The following is an 18,811-nucleotide window of genomic DNA, read 5'->3' on the forward strand; positions in this document are numbered from 1 at the left end:
ACAAGCAAGAATATTTGCTAAATAGGACACTGTCAGCTGGCAAAATTCTGATCTAGGGCAGTATGCACACTACCAAAGCACCTCAGCAACTGATTCTCCCAAGTCAGAGAAGTGCACTATTCAAGCATTTAATAAAAACTGTAAACCAGTCAGATGTTACTGTAAAGTTCCTACTGATACCTGCCCAATTAAACACACACCAACTCAAAATTCTACCAGTTGTTACTGTTACCAGATTCAAAAAACAGTAAGGCATTACAGAAGAACCTCACCTCTTCTGACTCTCCCTATGCCTAAACTATTTTATTCCATTATTTTTTGTCTATCCCCCCTTATATATCAGAGGATTCAAATACATAATACCCATATGTGCACACACAATTCTAAAATATATTCCATAAATACATTTTATTCTGCATAAAAGATGTCCTATTCCTAGATGCCTCTATGTTTTCCTGTTTCAGCACTTTACTATTTCCTTCTGGGTTGCCCTTTCTGTCAGACTATCACAGTACTCTCTCCTCCCTGCATAATTCCTTTCTATACTGAATCCTTCTTTGTGCTGGATGCAAAAGCCCTATACCAAATGATATGCCTCCCCATGGAGCAAAAAACCAACCAACCAAACAAAAAACAAACCCATCACAGTTCTAAAAGAGAAATAATGCTTAAAAGGAGTGACATGAAACATTCCCCAAAAGCTAGTAATCCATTGCCTAGTCCCCTTTTTAATAAAAAGAACTCACATACACATCTGTCTAGTTCTCTCTAGGTTCCCGATTCTGAATTCTAAATCAGAGATTAGATTTTGTTGCATGTTTTTTGTTTTGGTAGTCTTAAAAAAAGAAAAAATCCAAGCAACAAAGACTCCATCTCTAGACATTTCCTACTGCAAGGGTTGTCTGGAGGAAAAAAGATCAGTAAAAGACTAACATCTGCATTTACTCACAGAAAAATGCCAGGGTTCTTTGGCAGAACAAGTCCATTTTTTAACGGCAGATCAATTACCAATCAAGTACTTTTTAAAAAAAGTCTTCTTTTACAAGTAGTGTTGCAGCCTTTCTTCCATTAGGCTATGAAATGGCTGGAATGTGACTGAGCACTGCGAGATATGCACATTAATCAAAAGACTGCAGGGCAAAAGTATGCAACTGCAGGGGAGGACCCATGGTCACAGCCTAACATGTTAGATTAGAAAAAGAAAATAGCTGCTGTTTATCATCTCAAACAAAAATTTATGAACAGCAAACTTAAGATATAATTGGATTTATTACATGTCAGCACTAAGATCTTAATTCCCAACCTTTTTACAGATCCCTAGAGTAACTCTATGCGCTGGTATTAGCACACTAATACTCTGCATATTACTTGAATCACAGGGCTAAATATTGTTTTATCCAAAACTGTTTCTGAAATTTTATTTATAAATACTAAGTATTAAAAAAACAAATCCCAAAACCCAACCCAAAGAAATAGGCACATTTTCCTCTAAAAACCCCAGTTCACTGTAGCCAGAAAAGGTTCAAAGTGTCAGTTACTCATTTAACTAAATAAGCTGAATGGACTGCAGCAAACAAAACCTCTGCACTTTATAGGAGTAAACTGCTATGAAAAACTCAGATATTTACATGCACATGTTCTAGGTGCAAATCAAGTTATTTCCATTAAGACAGCTGTCTAAATCATATACTGTTTTTATAACAAACATGCTCTTTAAAATTATTTTGTGTCCTGTTTTATAAATACAATCCAATCTCCTTAATCTAGTCTGCCTTCTAAAATGAAAAGATTAAGGCCTTGGCAAAGATCTGCCACATTTAATGCCGGAACTTATGGAACATTTGCAAAACTAAAAATACAGACAATCAGGTCAATATTCTTATTTTAAACATGTATTTTTAGAAGCTCTACTTCTAACACACACACCCAAACCACAAAAAAGCAAAACTAAAATCAGTATTTTAAAAAAGACTGAATAAGGGTAGGTTTTGGACAAAGTCAGGGGCTAGCAAGTTTCTCAGAGACCAAAAAGTTGTATACGTAAACTTACAAAAAATCAGGCCTCTCCAGTTCAGGTATCGGACAAAAAAGCAGAAGAGATAATGAACTCAAATCTTCTCTATGAACCCATATTATTTTGTGAGTGTGCATGTGTGTATATATGCTTGTAAGGCAACATCCCATGTCCCAATATTAATCAGGGACAGCTTTCAGAATTAAAAAAAAAAAAAAAAAAAATTCTTCTCAAATTCAGCATTAGTGTCAGATGTCAGTATGATTAATCAGGAAACTGGAAAAAGGATGTGCTTAAAAGTGGAAGAAAATTTTGGAAGAGGCAAAGTTACTGCAGAAGAACTTTGTTAAATTTAAAATTATGACTCAGTTTTTGACAACACTGATGACTGAACAGAAATTTTTTATGGATTTTGTAAGTTAAGAGATTCCCAGAATTTCATTTATGACATATTTCTTAAGTTTGCAACTCAACATCACAGGTGAGTATAACAAAAGCACCACTCTTAACAGAAGTTCTTAACTATTATAAATCCTCCTTCTGAATCTTAAGTCTACTTGATCCAAATTGTTACTATGATTCTGCCCAGCAAGGAAATAGAGGTAGTATGTTTGCAAGCCTGTCAATATTATGTCATGACTTCTCTGATTGAAATAGATGCTTATGAAGCCCTGGTGCATATATAGATCTATCATGATCTAGCCTAACCACATCTCCTAAAGCTCTTTGCCTTTCACTTTTACTGTTTGACATCAATCTTTGCATCTTCTGTTTTGTGTTCCCTCTAAGAAAAGAATTTCACAATCAAGTATCTAATAATGACAACTATAAAGCAAACGATTTCAGAACCACTCTCTTTAAAAACTACTAACATTACATTTTCATCAATGTCCAAGTGTTAAGGTAAGCAGATTTTCACTATCAATGTCAACACTTTAAGAGTGTAAATTATATTAGGTGAAAAATTGATAATGCAAGACAGTCAGAAGAAATCCCCAGAGTGTTTCTGAAATATTAAAACCTTGTGTTTTGATTTTAAATTACAGTAAGTGTTTATTAATTGCTTAGTCTGGTCTGTGCTTCATCAAACATAATACGATTGGGTATTACTTGCATGGTTTTCCCCAGCGTAAAGACAGTGAAGACATCCACTGAATTCATTAGTTATCTACAGCGTATTTGACTGGTCCCCCAATGAATCGGTTTTGAAAAGCTATTTGCTGAAGCACACAGCCTGATGCTTGACTAAATAAACAAATAAACCCTCAAACCACCCAAATCCAAAGAACCAGAAGACATTAAACCTGCATATGAATTAGCTAAATTGCGTTTTCAGTGGCCCAAAAGAACATTAGTATCATATCAACTAATTATTTTCCCTGTTAGTCCATTCATTGCATTTTACCTACCTAGTGTCTTCACAGTATAATGAGGACTCTCCAAAACAATTCCTTCTTCTGTGTCAAATATAGGATTATCTATTCCAGTTTTAGGAGGAATTTGTGCCAGCTTTTTTAGCCTCATAGAAGCAGTAAGGTCCAGTTCTTGTTTCTTTCCCTCTTCTTCCCGTCTGCGCCTTATATCCTCCTGTTGCTGTCGAATTCGTTCGAGTTGAGCGCTCCGCCGCATGGGCATCATCCTGGAGCCCAAATCACCAGGGCAATCAACCCCCATTTCTCTGTGCTTCTGAGGCTCATCAGGAGATGCAAGATACACATTTTTTACTTCAATGTCAGAATCTTCTGTGATATGTCCATTCATATGAGAAGTTGTCATGATTGGTTTTAATTATTCTCTTCAAACAGAAACGCTGTTATTAGGCCAGTTTTCACTATGACGTTGCATAAAATCCATTATAACTTCAAAAATATTTCCCTTCCATCACAAGACAGCTGAAGAAACATCTAGCAGGACTCTAATGAAAGATATTAGAAAGAAGTTAGTCAATAACTGCATTAATAAGACAACACCAAAGACAATTCTCCAGGTCACAGAATCATAGAATAATTAGGGCTGGAAAGGACCTTAAGATCATCAAGGTCCAACCCCCCTGCCATGGGCAGGGACACCTCACACTAAACCATGTCACCCAAGGCTCTGTCCAACCTGGCCTTGAACACCACCAAGGAGAGAGCATTTACAACTTCCATGGGCAACCCATTCCAGTGCCTCACCACCCTCACAGTAAAGAACTTCCTCCTTGTATCTAATCTGAACTTCCCCTGTTTAAGTTTGAACCTGTTACCCCTTGTTCTATCACTACAGTCTCTAATGAAGAGTCCTTCCCCAGCATCCTTATAGGCCCCCTGCAGATACTGGAAGGCTGCTATGAGGTCTCCACGCAGCCTTCTTTTCTCCAGGCTGAACAGCCCCAACTTTCTCAGCCTGTCTTCATACAGGAGGTGCTCAAGCCCCCCCATCATCCTCATGGCCCTCCTCTGTGCTTGTTCCAACAGCTCCAGGTCCTCTACAATTTAGAGACAAGGATGTCGTGCAGGACAGTGTTGAACACTTTGCACAAGTCCAGGTAGATGACACTGACTGCTTTGCCCCTGGCCATCAGTTCTGCAACCCCATCATAGAAAGCCACTAAACTGGTCAGGCAGGATTTCCCCTTAGCGAAGCCATGCTGGCTGTCACCAAGCACCTAGTTGATTTTCATGTGCTTTAGCATGCCATCCAGGAGAATCTGCTCCAAGATTTTGCCAGGCACAGAGGTGAGACTGACTGGTCTGTAATTCCCTGGGTCATCCATTTCCCCCTTCTTGAAAATGGGGGTTATATTTTCCTTTTTCCAGTCGTTGGGAACTTCACCTGACTGCCATGATTTTTCAAATATGTTGGACAGTGGCTTAGCAACTTCATTCACCAGCTCCTTCAGGACCCGCGGATGGATTTCATCAGGACCTATGGACTTGTGCACATTCAGGTTCTTAAGATGGTCTTGAACCAGATCCTCTCCTACAGTGGGTCTAAGGTCCTCATTCCCACAGTCCCTGCATCTGCCTTCTGAGACTTGGGTGGTGTGGTCAGAGCATTTGCCAGTGAAGACTGAGGCAAAGAAGTGGTTAAGAAACCTTTGGAGAAGGCTGAGTTTCTTAAAGGCCCTCAGGTGTCACAAAAGGTGTAACTTGTCCTCCACATTTACATAGTGCTTTTTCCCCTACTAAGAACTACAGAACCCTCATACATTTGTTTCACACATTTAATAAACTTGATACTCCAAGATTACAGAAGAATTACTGTTCAAACTAACCTTCAAGCCTCTTGTATTTCCTTATCGAAGCAGTGGAGATTCTACACTTACTACACACATTTACAAATTAGAGGTTTTCTGGAAGTTCTCACTCAGTTTTAGTTTATCCTTTCATTCTTAAAAAGTCCAACACAAACCATACTTATGATCCTACAAGCACTAAACAGGAGTAATTTATTATAAACAAGAAGCTCACAAGAAGTTTAATAAGTTAAATTCAAGTAAAGGTATTTGCATTTATTATTCATAAATTGAGGCATTTTTATGTAGACATCACTTCCTAGGTTCAGAGACAACAAATTGGGCATAGAGTTCTTCCAAGGTTATTCTATAAAGCAGTCTGGAGCTACATTGACAAAATTTGAAGTAGGGATAAAGTCCTACAACAAGGGTTGGACTACTCTTAGTAATTCCTATGGGTATGTACTAAAGCAGAAAGAATTAAATACAAGAGTAGAAATCCTTGTGTGAGTGGTACAGAAGTGTAGATTTGACAGAGAACAATAATTTCCACAGTCAAGTAGTGACATTCCACTACACTCCTTACACCTTATTTGTTTTTGCATTCTTGATGATTTAGACTCAAGAACTTAAGTGTCCTGATAAAAGTAACAGCTCAGCACTTACTTATATATAACAATGGGTTTTATACCACATTGCCTTTCTATATCAAAGTCAGTGATACATTATCCTCAATAAGACCAATTAAAAGGTCATTAAAAAAAAAATAATCAATAAATAGTTGTGTTCAGTATTACCAACACTTAATTATTCAAGTTTCTTTTTATTAACTTATTTTGTAGTATTTCCTCTCAGTAGTTTAAGTTTTATTATACACTTGAAGCACCAAGACTAAAAAAATACCTCACAACCAACTTTCTTAAACCAAATGTTTGTGTTTGGAGGAGGAAAGGAAAGATGCTTATGTTGTAATTAAGCTGAAAATTAAATATCAATAGTTCTGTTTTGGAGGAGCACCAACAGAGACTCCTACACAAGTTTCTGCCAGCCTGCAATTCTAAAGAAGTACAGCTTTTCATTTTCATAAGGAGCAGGACACAGCTACCTACAGCAACAGTTTCCTTTATTTCCTGTCCAGCCACAACTAGCAGTTAGCACCAAAAACTTCAATGTAGGAAATATTAAAGCATTTCAGTGGCAGTAAAAATTATTTTTTGCCTTTAAAAGATACTTAACCACACTGCACTGATACACAAAAGTTGTTTCAATGCTCAACATTCCCATACTGAGAAAAAAAAAAAAAAAATCAGGCAACAAAAAAAGCCCATCAATAGCTGCACAGTAGTGGGGCTACCACTGCAAGTACTACATAATTATTTGGCACCTCTAAAACTTTCAGTTAGAGTCCAACTTGAACAGCTTTTCAAATAATAAAATCACATAAAGTTAGCATTCAGACTGGCTTATATAAAGCACCGTATCAAAATATGGTCTCAAATTCAGAGAGCAACAGATAGCAATTTAGCAAAATGATAGTCAGAAAGTTACATTTCCCCTTCTGTAAAGGCAACTTCTCTGTACAGAAATACCAGTCCCAATGAAGGAAGTCTCACTGGGTACAATAAAACTGCAAAGAGCACTAATTTAGCTGAGGGTGGAAGGTAAATCAAATTCTCACATCCACATTGTACTGGCCACAGCTTGCCTGAGGACCTGAACCTTCTGAAAGTTACATTCATCTTTTTTCAACTCTGACAAGCTGAAAGAAAACTCACATTCCTCAGTCCATAGGGTACAACTAACAGGTGTCAAAACAATTTTGAGGGGATGAATATCCATTTACTCAGCACGAAAGAAGTCAAACACACTACCTGAGGATACACGAGTAAAACCAACTTTAAAGATACCATTGTAATACTCAATCATGTGTAAGCCAAGTACTGTCTCACTCACTAATGAAGAATCTACACATCAGAAAATGAAGTTGATAGCCAGTATTTACTAACTGACCAAAAATATTTAAGGTAGGATTAGCTACATTTCCTCCATCAAATTTAAAAATACTAGCTACCTAAGACAAAGAGTCAGAAAAAGGGCACAATAAAAACTCATGTATCTGTATATAGGATGAGAAAGGTTTAAATCTCTTTAGCTGTAAGTACTAAAGACCAGAGAAACAAAAATATGGTCTGAGGTAAACATTAGTAACAGGCAACCATTAGTAATATTGCTTACATTTTCAGTATAAGTTCCATGCAAGATTCAAAGAGCGTAAGATTTCTTGGAACAGACATTTAAGTAGCCTATAACAGTAGCTGCTCACTTTCAGTATTTAAGATCTAAATCAGTTAAGAAACAAACAAAAGTTACAGAAAACATAGAGCTGTCCTGCAGTCACACTTCAACAACAATATTCAGAAAACTGTCATCAAAATTTAAGAGTTTTAGGAAAATTTTAAATAGAAAATATTTTGACATCGCAGAAAGTTAGGTTTCTCTGAAGCAGTCAATAAACAGTACAGGCAAAGTAATCACACTCAGATAATACAAAAGATAATACAAAATACCACTTATCAGGCAGCCTAAAATTTGACATTACTAAAATACCAAACCAACTCCACAAAAATCTGCTCCTCACACCCCATCCCCATCCCTGATATAACTAGTTGGTAATCCATAAAAGCATAGGCATGCTGCAAGTCTGGAATGCTGGAACAACTCTCTTTGATTAAAGATCTTCTGATAATGGTTGACCCCTTCCAAACCTAACTCCACTGTTCTTTCTGCTGTCTCAAGTCTGCTTCAGACATCACAAATCCTCACCTCCAGCAGTCTTGGAAAACTGCTACTGCCCAATGCAATACACATCATTCATCATATTGACCCCTAATCATGTCAGGCTTCTAACACTCTTTAACCACTCCGAATACACTAAACAAAGCACATACACCCGAAGCTCTGTCAAAGAATAAATATACACAAACACAATCATCTTGGTGTGTGAGAGATGCCAGTACAAGATACATACTGACAGGGAGAGAAACAGAAGTGCTGTAAGGTGGTTTAAGTTTTTACTTGCTTCCTGCGGACTGTGGCTGGTGCGCATAGCAATCCTAATTGCTTTAACAACTAAATTTTGTACAGTAAAATTAAATTTGTTTTGCTTCAGCCACTTCCAAAGATCAAAAATGACATTTTCTGGAGGCTGAGGCATTGTTGTACATTTCAATGTTGTTTAAAATTCTTTCAGTGCTGGAAGTATGATTAGTCTTGATAGTTTCCTTTTTAAAATTCATTAAAACTGCAAATTCTGAATGACTGCAAGGGAGTTCAGTGCTCACCTGCAATTGAATTTCATTAGTTTTGGCATGGTTGAGAGCATAAAAACCCAATCTACATCTGTAATTATATTATAAACACAAGAAATATGTATTTAAGATCAGCTGCAGTGCAAAGGATTTATGATCATCTGAAAGCCATATACTATGATAGACATGGTATATTAAAAAATTCATTAAAACACCTGGAAGAATTCTAGGTTGCTGAAATGAATTAAAAATTAGATTAAAATCGCTTACAAGATGGCTCCTGATATCTGAATTACTAACAAGATATGAGCATGTAATTATGCTACAGAACAATACTACGTCTTATTAATAGCTCACATAATGGTGGGTTTTCTGGTGATTTTACTCAGTGTTTCAGATTTCTAAGCAAGCAAGACCCAAGTCATAAAAACTGCAAAATAAAACACTTTAGTAATTCCCAAAATGGGAGCTCAATATAGGAAAAAAATTCTCACATCTTTCCCTGCATCATCTCTCAAGCATCATTTGTTTCTTCAACAGCATTTCAGTGAACCTGCAAGACTGAGAGACTTAGAAGCCAATTGCAGAAAGGAAAACACAACACAAACCATGTTGCATAACATAAAATTCACCACTACCTGATGAAAGTTAAAGACTGGAATTTATGGTAGAAAATACTTCACAGGTATTTCCTATGGAGCTTAAGAGCACATGAAATGCCTGGTACAGACTGAAGCAGTCTGACTTCTTTCAAAAGCAAGTAAAAGTTACAAAACCTATGACTACTTGATACAAAAAACTGTGTAATAAAAAAGAATTCTATTTACACTAGTTTTGCAACACATTCAAGACTGACTTCTGGTATGGTTGATTTGGTTTTTTTAGTCTGCAATATTTCACTAGCACAGTCTTGGTATCAGAAGAGAACTCTTCCTCTAATATCCAGCTGACTCTTATTTCTAGTAATTTCAAACCAGAGGTCATTATAAAATCTGTCAAGCACAGTAACTCAGTTCATATGTATTTCAAAGGGCTTTCAGACATGCCAAGGGGTTTTAACATTCCATGCTCACTTAAATGTGCAAGATATGTGCATAAGCAGCAAAACGGCTAAACCCTCAAAAGTAAAGTAATTTTCATCGTTAGCACTTTCTAAGTTACACCTGCACCAGAGCAGTAACAATGTTAACTTGCAACATTAAAGCACACAGAAATTGATGAAAAATTCAGATGCTAAGGTTAGATTCCAGCTTCATAAATTGTATAAACAAACTGCTCAAATGGCAAACCTGGGAAACTGTAAGTACTTCTTTGAATCTCATCAGTATTGCACTTAAGAACATTTAATTTATGGCACATTTAATTTTATTAGGCTTGCCTATCTGTTGATGCAGTGGCAACAATCAAGACAGTCAGAGTGTAGACTGGCCAGTTCTTGAGCTATCAACTCCCGAAGATGTATCACTGTTACCTACAGAACTGATACGAACAAAGTGTTCCCCATGAGAAACATGAACCAATAAAAGTACATCATGTCAACCAACAGCCACATCACTTGGACTTCTCAATCAACTTCACCTTTGCAGTGAAAAATATGCAAGATACCTTTGCAATTTCTGAGCACAAATGATATGAAATTATAACACACAATTTCATTGTATATTTGCACAACAAACAAGAGGGTGGATTTTAACCTGTTTCACTGCAGAAGCATAAATTCCTTTCTAAGGTAAATCCAAAGGCTGTTTTATATTCAGTGTAATAGGACAGATTATTCCTGTTTCAGTCACTTGTAACTTTTAGCCACAGACTACCAGATATATTTCTAAAAGAGCTCATGTTAAACCACCCAGTGAGACAGACAATGGAGTTTAGATACACAACTCTTGCTGCTTCAAAATTAGAAGCAGAAATGCAAGACTTCTGTTTGTTATCACTAATCAAAGCTTCATTGCCAAATGTCCAAACTTGCAGCCAGTCGTCATCTGGCCATGCGAGGTAATGTTTATGCCACTCCAGTTTTTCTGGTGCCAGGGCTCCCCTGTGCAGCAGCTGCACCTCCATTTGCAGGGTTAGCCCTGCATTCCCTTGCTGGCCCCAGAGCACTGGAGGTTCCCATGGCCACAGCTCTGCCAGCTCCACAGGACTTACATCATCCGCCAACCATGCGGTGCTGCTCCTCGGTTCGCTCTGCTGCTTCTCCCCAGGTTTTGAGACTGGCACTCTGTCTTCCAGCCCTGTTAGAAAGCGAGACAATTACTCGAATCCAGAGGATCAAAAAAACCTTTTGTGAGTTCTATCAAGCTTGGTCAGCAGATGGCTAAAATCTCTCAACACACGGCAACAGCGAGGCCAAGAAAATCTCTGACATACAGCACTTCCACTGGTCTATTTACAGTAGTTACTAGAAAAAAAAATAAAAAAATAAATCACAGCCTAAATGATTCAGGTGAGTGAAATCAGTTGAAAAGCTATGTTGGATACATCACAATAGATTACTTCTGGTAATATATTTTAGCTCTTTTAGGTCTAAAGAAATTAACACCACTTAGAATAAGCATGATTAAAGCTTTAAGGAACTAAACAGGCTGATTTTTAGAAAAAGGAACACTTAAATCTTACTTAAATTCTTACCAATCTCTGTGAAAAACACATGCTGCATGCTCTACTAGCAGCAATCTTCCTTGATTAGTATCTCAGTAGTGAGCTCCTTTAACTAGTAAAAACGATAGCACAGGTCAAGCAGAACCACCGCACAAGAAGCTTTCTTTAGTCCTAACAAATCTGACTTTCCACTGCAGTATGTAAATGCTTTTTTCTCGGTTACACAAATAGTTAAAATGCTTCCAAAGTTAATCAAGATTGAAAAAAACCTGTTGAAAACACTAAAGATAAAAATCTTTCTTACATGCCACAATTCCCTTAGTTTAAAATACAACCTACCACTTAAACATCATTACTGCTTTTTACACCTAATGAAAAGTCATTCCATTCCTGCTTTTTAGACCTAATGAAAAATAGACACAAGGGGGAATTACGTTTCGGCTGAGGTGACTACAGATGTACTGCAGAGAGAGAATGACAGAAACAAAACACTGCTGAAAATCACATCTACATAGAAAAAACTAAGACTTTTGCCAAGGTCCTTTAAGCATGCTTTTAAATTCAATAACATAGTATTTAGCTTCTGTTTATATTTTGCCATTTGTATCATCAGCAAAGCTCTAATGTAGTTTAACACCTTTTAACACTTTGAGCAACTCCTCGTGCACCCAAGACCCGAATTCTGCTTTCTGTGAGGAGCACAGCAGAGGGCAGTGCTCTCTACACCAACCCGTGAAAACCTGGGTTGGGGGGGTGGGGGATAAAAAAAACCCAAAACGCTCGGTTTCAAAAAGTAGCTCACAGAAAGGATCGCCACTGCAGCTCATTAACTAGTCTGACACCCACAGTACCCCAAACCAGCACACAGATTTATTATTATTACCCTGGCATCCCACTATGGCTCACATTAATAGACTACAACTATGCATACATCTGAACACCCAGCTCTGATCAAGTCTTTAGCACCAACAATCCCTGTCAGAATATTTTGAATATGAGTGGATAATAGGGATGTCTATGGGCTGCAGTGAAAAGATTAGAGTGAAAAAAAGAAAAAAGAAAGAATTATCTTAATTTAGCAGTTATTCCAAATGCTCAGAAACCTTCCAGCATAACAAATGAAGACTAAAGAGATTCCTGGAATTCCAAGGATTGTTAACAGATCTCACAGAGCAGCCAGAAGCATGATAACAAGACAGTCATTTCTTATCACCTATTCACAGACAGTTAAGACTTCAGATTTCATTGTCTTAAAAGTAAACATGTCTATCCTTGTTTGAAACAGTGGTCATATTCACTATGAAATTGAAAATACGCTGCTATTTTAGTTATAAGGTTCCCTCACCCCCTTCAAATTGGATCCTTTTTGGCTTGGCCTCTTGCATCCTGTTCTCATGTTAATCCCCGTACTTTTTTAGCCTGTTATTTTTTATGTCAATGCTTGTCACTGCTTCACTATGTAAACCATATTATTAATAGCAAAAATTTGTGATTATTAATATGTAAATACCACTTTCACTTCAGAAAGGTGACTGAAGCAAAATTATATTAATAATCCCAAATTAAACTGAAGATATGATGTTCCAAAATTTACATCTCATCTGACATTTAAACACAAAATAGCATTAGCTTAGTCCTGTACAACAAGCTGTTAAGCCGTATTTACAGTATTCTGGGGAAGGAGAAATTTCTTCCTTACTTACATTTTAATATTCCAGTACCTGCTGAAACACATTTAGAAATACCTTCTAAAGAAAAAGGGAGGAAGAGAGGTAGTCTTCACAAATTTCATCCAAAAATGCTGGAACATTACTTATCTATTTCCACAATCTTCAGAGAGGTTAGACATAGGGACTAAGTCTTTCAAATTTATATGACTGAGCTATCAGCTTTGCAAGTTCAAAAAGCAAAGTCTCACAACATCATGTAACAAAGATACATGTGCCAGCCTTTTTCTGTAGCCTTCTTCCATGGGCTTTCTTTCAACTCTTTTTTGCAATATTATCTGAATGGGTGACAAAGTAATTTTTATTATTATTGTCCTTAACGATTTAACCTGATTAGCTCCATCACTATATTACTTGTAGGTAGGGGGGGACGGGAGGAGGGTAAGGATCTTCTGACATTTTTTTTGGACCACAAAAATGAGTTGAGACTTCTGAAGACTGAAATTCTGAAAAACAGAATACAAACCACAATACTGCATGATTGATAATCTCTGCCCTTCACAGAACTCAGTCGCTTACAGAACAAGCTCAGAACAACCACATTTCATTTGAGCTCTTCTCTAGTTATTCAGGAGGGGGGTAGGGTGAGAGGGAGGGGGGGAACAATAAACCCAAACTATTTTAGATACTTACGTCTCTGACATCACAAGTTTCTCATTCCTAAACTCATCTGAGATCGTGGTGACTGTTCTGTACCACCCATGAAGTCAGTGTATGTCAATTTTTTCTACAACACCCATTTCAAGATTACTACTATGGTGAGATGTCCTGTTAAAAAAAGGACAGAAACCTTCACAGTACTGAAGAAAGAAACCATCCTCAACCAGGATAAATGCAATGTACAGCTAAGGCAAATATATCCCTAAAGAAATAACTGGTGACTGAGTTTGCTGAGAAGAATTATACTAAAGTGAATTCATGTCCATGAAATCTGCTGGAATGTTTCTCGCTCCTAAGAAATAGAAGACAAGTAGCAATGTCAGAACTCAAGTTTGCAGACTGAAAGAACAGATCAGATTTTGCAAAATGTTCTAGTTTCTTTACAGTGTGTCAGCCATGTCACTTAGTATTTGCAGAACATTTCAGTAATTTCTTAAGGGAAATCACACAATTTATATGCTTGTGCGCAGCTAACTTCGTAACTACTAGTGCAAAACAAAGCTGACCAGGCTTTCCCATGTGCTCTACTTTTGGATTCTTCCAAACAGAGATCCCACAGTTCATAAATGTATGACAAGAACCAGAAAAGGAGACTGACTGTCAGTATGATTCCTTGGACTGTTAATGGGACTAGTTTGCTGCTGGCAAAGACTGCAGTCTCATAACTCTCTCTTGGCTGTTCCCTTACCCTCTCCACTTTGGGGTTGTACAGGCAATACCTCCTCTGATAGCTATTAAACTTGTCAAATCTATCTGTCATTGAGTCACCTTAATTTAGCAAGATTACAGAATGTTACAAAATACTTTCGGTTGTTTGGCTTTGGTCAAAGTGGCATGCTGAACCAGCTCACAGTATCTGAAAGTCAAGAGCATTGGCACAAGGGGCAAGAACAAGTGGTTGAGACCTCAAGGTAAAGAGGTGAGAACGGAGACAAGTAGAAACTTACCTCCAGCAGGAGAGAGTCAACTTAAATGGAAATTTACCTCATGAAACCATATTCTGTGAATTCACCCACTTTCTCTCACCCCTCAAAAATAAAAATAATAATGATTAAAAAAAAAATCTCAATAGCTACTGGTTTTGAAAGAGCTTTTCATCCTAAAAAAAAACCCAAAACAAACCCCACAAAAAAAGCCCTAACCCAAGGAAACCATACCACAAAAAAAGCAACCACACACCTACAACCACTTGCATCTCTCCCTGAGGATATAAATAGGACAGCTAAAATCAAAGAATCATAGAACAGTTAGGGCTGGAAAGGACCTTTAGATCATCTAGTTACAATCCCCCTGCCATGGGCAAGGACACCTCACACTAAACCCAACAGCTCTGTCCAACCTAGCCTTGAACACCACCAAGGAGAGAGAATTCACAACTTCCCTGGGCAACCCATTCCAGTACCTCACCACCCTCACAGTAAAGAAATTCCTCCTTGTATCTAATCTAAACTTCCCCTGTTTAAGTTTGAACCCGTTACCCCTTGTTCTATCATTACAGTCCCTAATGAAGAGACCTTCCCCAGCATCCCTATAGCCCCCTTCAGATACTGGAAGGCTGCTATGAGGTCTCCACACAGCCTTCTCTTCTCCAGGCTGAACAGCTCCAACTTCCTCAGCCTGTCTTCATACGGGAGGTGCTCCAGTCCCCTGATCATCCTCGTGGCCCTCCTCTGGACTTTTTCCAACAGTTCCATGTCCTTTTCATGTTGAGGACACCAGAACTGCACACAGTACTCCAGGTGAGGTCTCACAAAAGCTGAGTAGAAAGGGGCAGGATCACCTCCTTTGACCTGCTGGTCACGCTCCTTTTGATGCGGCCCAGGATACGGTTGGCTTTCTGGGCTGCAAGCGCACACTGAACCTGGCTCATGTTCATTTTCTCATCGACCAGCACCCCCAAGTCCTTCTCCACAGGGCTGCTCTGAATCTCTTCTCTGCCCAGTCTGCTGTACCTGGGATTGCTCTGACCCAGGTGTAGGACCTGGGTCGGAGCAATCTCTTTGAGAAAAAGAAAAATCTTTTTTTCCTCAAAAGGCATAACCTGAGACACTATGGGTGTAAAGGACCACAAAATGTGCGTGTATCTTATTTCCTCTGAAATAAAAATGGTAAATTGAACACCCATGTCTTGAGAGCATTAAAGGAGATCCTACTGAAAAGTCTGAACATCTCTGCACATTCATTACTTGAAGATACTCAAGCAGCAGTCTCAATCTGTTATCTCTGCAAATAGTATAAATATACCGCATGAGAATCCATGGGGTTTTTTTCGGTGTTTTTTTTTTTTTTTTTTTTTTTTTTTGTTTGTTTTTTTGTGGTTTTTGTGTGTTTTTTTTTTTTTTTTTTACACCATGGACAGCAGTAACAGATAAATCTTAATTTCCTGAGTATTTACAGCAGAAGGCGTAAAATGGTACATTTACTTACCAAACGCTAATGGAAATAAAAGTACTACTACCTCAGCCATACATATAACTATACAATGGAATTCACATATCAGTAACCACTTGGAAATGGTCAAAATCACCCTTACTTTATAGCTTCATAAAATTTATCATAATGATCTGTTAAACTTGTGGGAACAATGCCAACCACGACCGAGAACCTGATGGTGATTCCTTGATCATACTGTAAATAAAGACTGCTGAGCAAACTTATACCATCTAGTAACTTAAAACACAGGTCATGATGAAAACCTGTAGAAAAATACTTCATGCAAAGTATTACCAAAATTTCACTATAGGATGCGAAAATTAGATTGCTTTGTGAGTAACCTACACTACTAGACTTCATAATAAAAATGCGTAAGGAAGCTTCACAAAGGGTATAAAGACATAACATTAGAAACCTTGTGTGCCTTATAAAAACAGTCTCTCTTGCCTATTAAATAGAATTGGACTCTTGGGCGTGCTGTTAGCAACCAGTTACACAAATTAAGATAAAACCCTGACAGGAACATACTTCTTTCTGCAAAGTGAACTCAAGAACATAAGCACTGTGGCTGTAGAGCTCTTTCAGCTTTTTCACAGTTCAACTCTTTTGTCAAATCAAAGAAAGTACATTCAGTCTGGAGACCCTGTTAAAACAAGTGTTCTTTTTATTAAGAAAACATTAGAAAACTCTGATAAAAATCACAGGAATTTAAGACTCCCTTCTATGTGAAGAAAGACAAACCTTTTTCATATGTAGTGGTGCAATAATCCTGTCCATAAAATCCTATCATCACTTGAACTGTTGAACTAAGATACTAAACATCACTGTACAAGTCAGGGAAAAAAAACACTGGTAAGCTAAGTGATGCACGTCCCTCCACAGAACTCTCAAATCATACTATTGAAACAAAGATTTAATGTCTAGAAAGGTGGGATTCAGCAGAAACCTCTCTTTGCCTAAGATCATTAAGTGAATCTTTTAGTAAAATGAACTAACACAGCATCTGAAGTATTTCCTCTCAATTCTTAAACTAATCAAGCTGATGATGACTCTTCAAACAGTAGTGTTAAAAACTTTGTTTAAAACCAACCTTTTCTTTCTTTGGTAGCATCTTTAAATCCTTCCCTCCCCTAAATTTCAAAGTTGGAAGCTGAATACTTAATTTTTGCTTTATTAAAAAAAAAATCTCAATCATCATTAATATTCTGTGCCAGTGAAGTGGATAAACAGTGAAAAGCATATTAACCTCTACTTTACACTTTGCTTAACTAGTATATAATTACTCTTTCAATAGCCTACAACAACAACAAAAAAACCCACACAAACCACCCCAAACACCAACTCCAACACAAATTTTGCTCCATCACTAGAACCTTCTAAAGTGTCTGACAACTAAAATTAGTTCCATAAACTCATTACTACCACCCACTGCAATACAGAAAATTGGTTAACAGCAAGAGAAACTGGAAATCACAATACAGGAACAGCCAGTCTTCCTAGTTTTCTGTATACATTCAAAATGTACTAATTTGTCCCACTTTACCTTTTATAACACCTGAAACAAGTTTCTCAACAGAAAACCAGAAAAGAGGTAAAATATTTGGACATCACTTCTACCGGAAATGAATGTGCATAAAAGTTAAATCAAATTCTAACCAATGCAAGATAATGAAACTTCTCTAAAACAAACCTTTCCTCCTGGGGCTGATGTCAGATCTCAGCAATGCAGGTATTTCGTAATGGGGAAAGAGGAAGAGTGGTAGAACACCTTCAACTGGTGAATGCAGGATATCTTTGAATTTTAACACTCAGTGAAGTACACTGATTAGGTATTACACAAAAGGGCACTAAATACTAAAAATACATTCAAAAAAAGTTATTGAACAATACTTAGACTCAATCACACATCCAACGCCTTAAAAATACCTAAAGATTAAGTTCTATGTGCCAGTGATGCAAATTATGTTTATATGCATTACAAAAACATAAGTGATAGATCTCTGTAAAGAAAATACCACAACACTTTCTTGCCCAAATATTCAGAACTCAGTCATCAGGTACTTCTGAGCCGGAAAGAGAGAAACTGTCCCAAAATAATTCTGAAGACAAACTATAAACAGCATCATTTCTAGCCACTTTAGGTAGCAGTGTCTTCACTAATCATTGTTTAGTTTCACTACAAAGAACCATAATATTGACTCCTTTGGAACAAACTTACTAGAAATTTGAGCTTCATAGGAACACACTGATGCCACCCAACTGAACACAAACAGCTATGAAATTGAAAACCCTAGAGCCAAATTTCCCATCATTAAGCTTATCTAAGAATGTAAGCTGCATATTTGGCAGTTCTGCTTTGGGTTAAAGAATAAAGCCTTCAGTAAATTAGTTTTTAACAAGTTTTACTTTACTAATCTTTTGAATAAAAAAGAACCATAATACTTTGGGCACAAGGTACTCTTTCTTAAATTCACATTTACATAACTATAAAAATATGACCTTCTGAGTTGAAGTATTACTTTGTAAATCCTTCAGCAAAATATAATACTGGTTGCTGCCCCCTTATGCTGAAACCACAGACAGGCATTTTCTTCTAGAGCTAAGTAAACTAACAAGTTTTACCTACAAGACTGTATTGGTAACACTCCATGATACTGAAGCATTCCAGAAAACAGTGTTACAATTATGAAGTTATCCCAAACTAAAGTGATAACTGAACTGTGTTACTGGCATTCACCAGCAATGACATGACAGCTTGAAATATCCTCAGTGCTTCTGCCCCAAAACTGGCAGCCTTGCCCTAGTGCAAAACCAGGTGTCAAGACTTCAGTTGCTGCTCCACAGACCA

General features: G+C 37.4%; 1 protein-coding gene across 2 annotated transcripts in view; it reads right to left on the reverse strand.

Moving 5' to 3' along the window:
- PALS1 (protein associated with LIN7 1, MAGUK p55 family member) overlaps positions 1–18,811 on the reverse strand; it is a 55,821-nt gene that overhangs the window by 22,144 nt on the left and 14,866 nt on the right. Inside the window, exons 1-2 of one of the 2 annotated variants that reach the window (XM_062619250.1) lie at positions 10,691–10,796; positions 3,424–3,929 (exon numbers count right to left, since the gene is read on the reverse strand). In XM_062619250.1, coding sequence (XP_062475234.1) covers positions 3,424–3,790 — 367 coding nt within the window. In that variant the 5' untranslated portion in view covers positions 3,791–3,929; positions 10,691–10,796. Of the gene's footprint in view, positions 1–3,423; positions 3,930–10,690; positions 10,797–18,811 lie in introns of those variants that run through there. The other variant, XM_062619251.1, reaches the window with a different exon arrangement.

This window comes from Pezoporus occidentalis, unplaced genomic scaffold (assembly GCF_034315485.1).
Source record: "Pezoporus occidentalis ecotype Australia unplaced genomic scaffold, CSIRO_AGI_Poc_V1 ctg21, whole genome shotgun sequence".
Classification (NCBI taxonomy): Eukaryota; Metazoa; Chordata; class Aves; order Psittaciformes; family Psittacidae; genus Pezoporus; species Pezoporus occidentalis.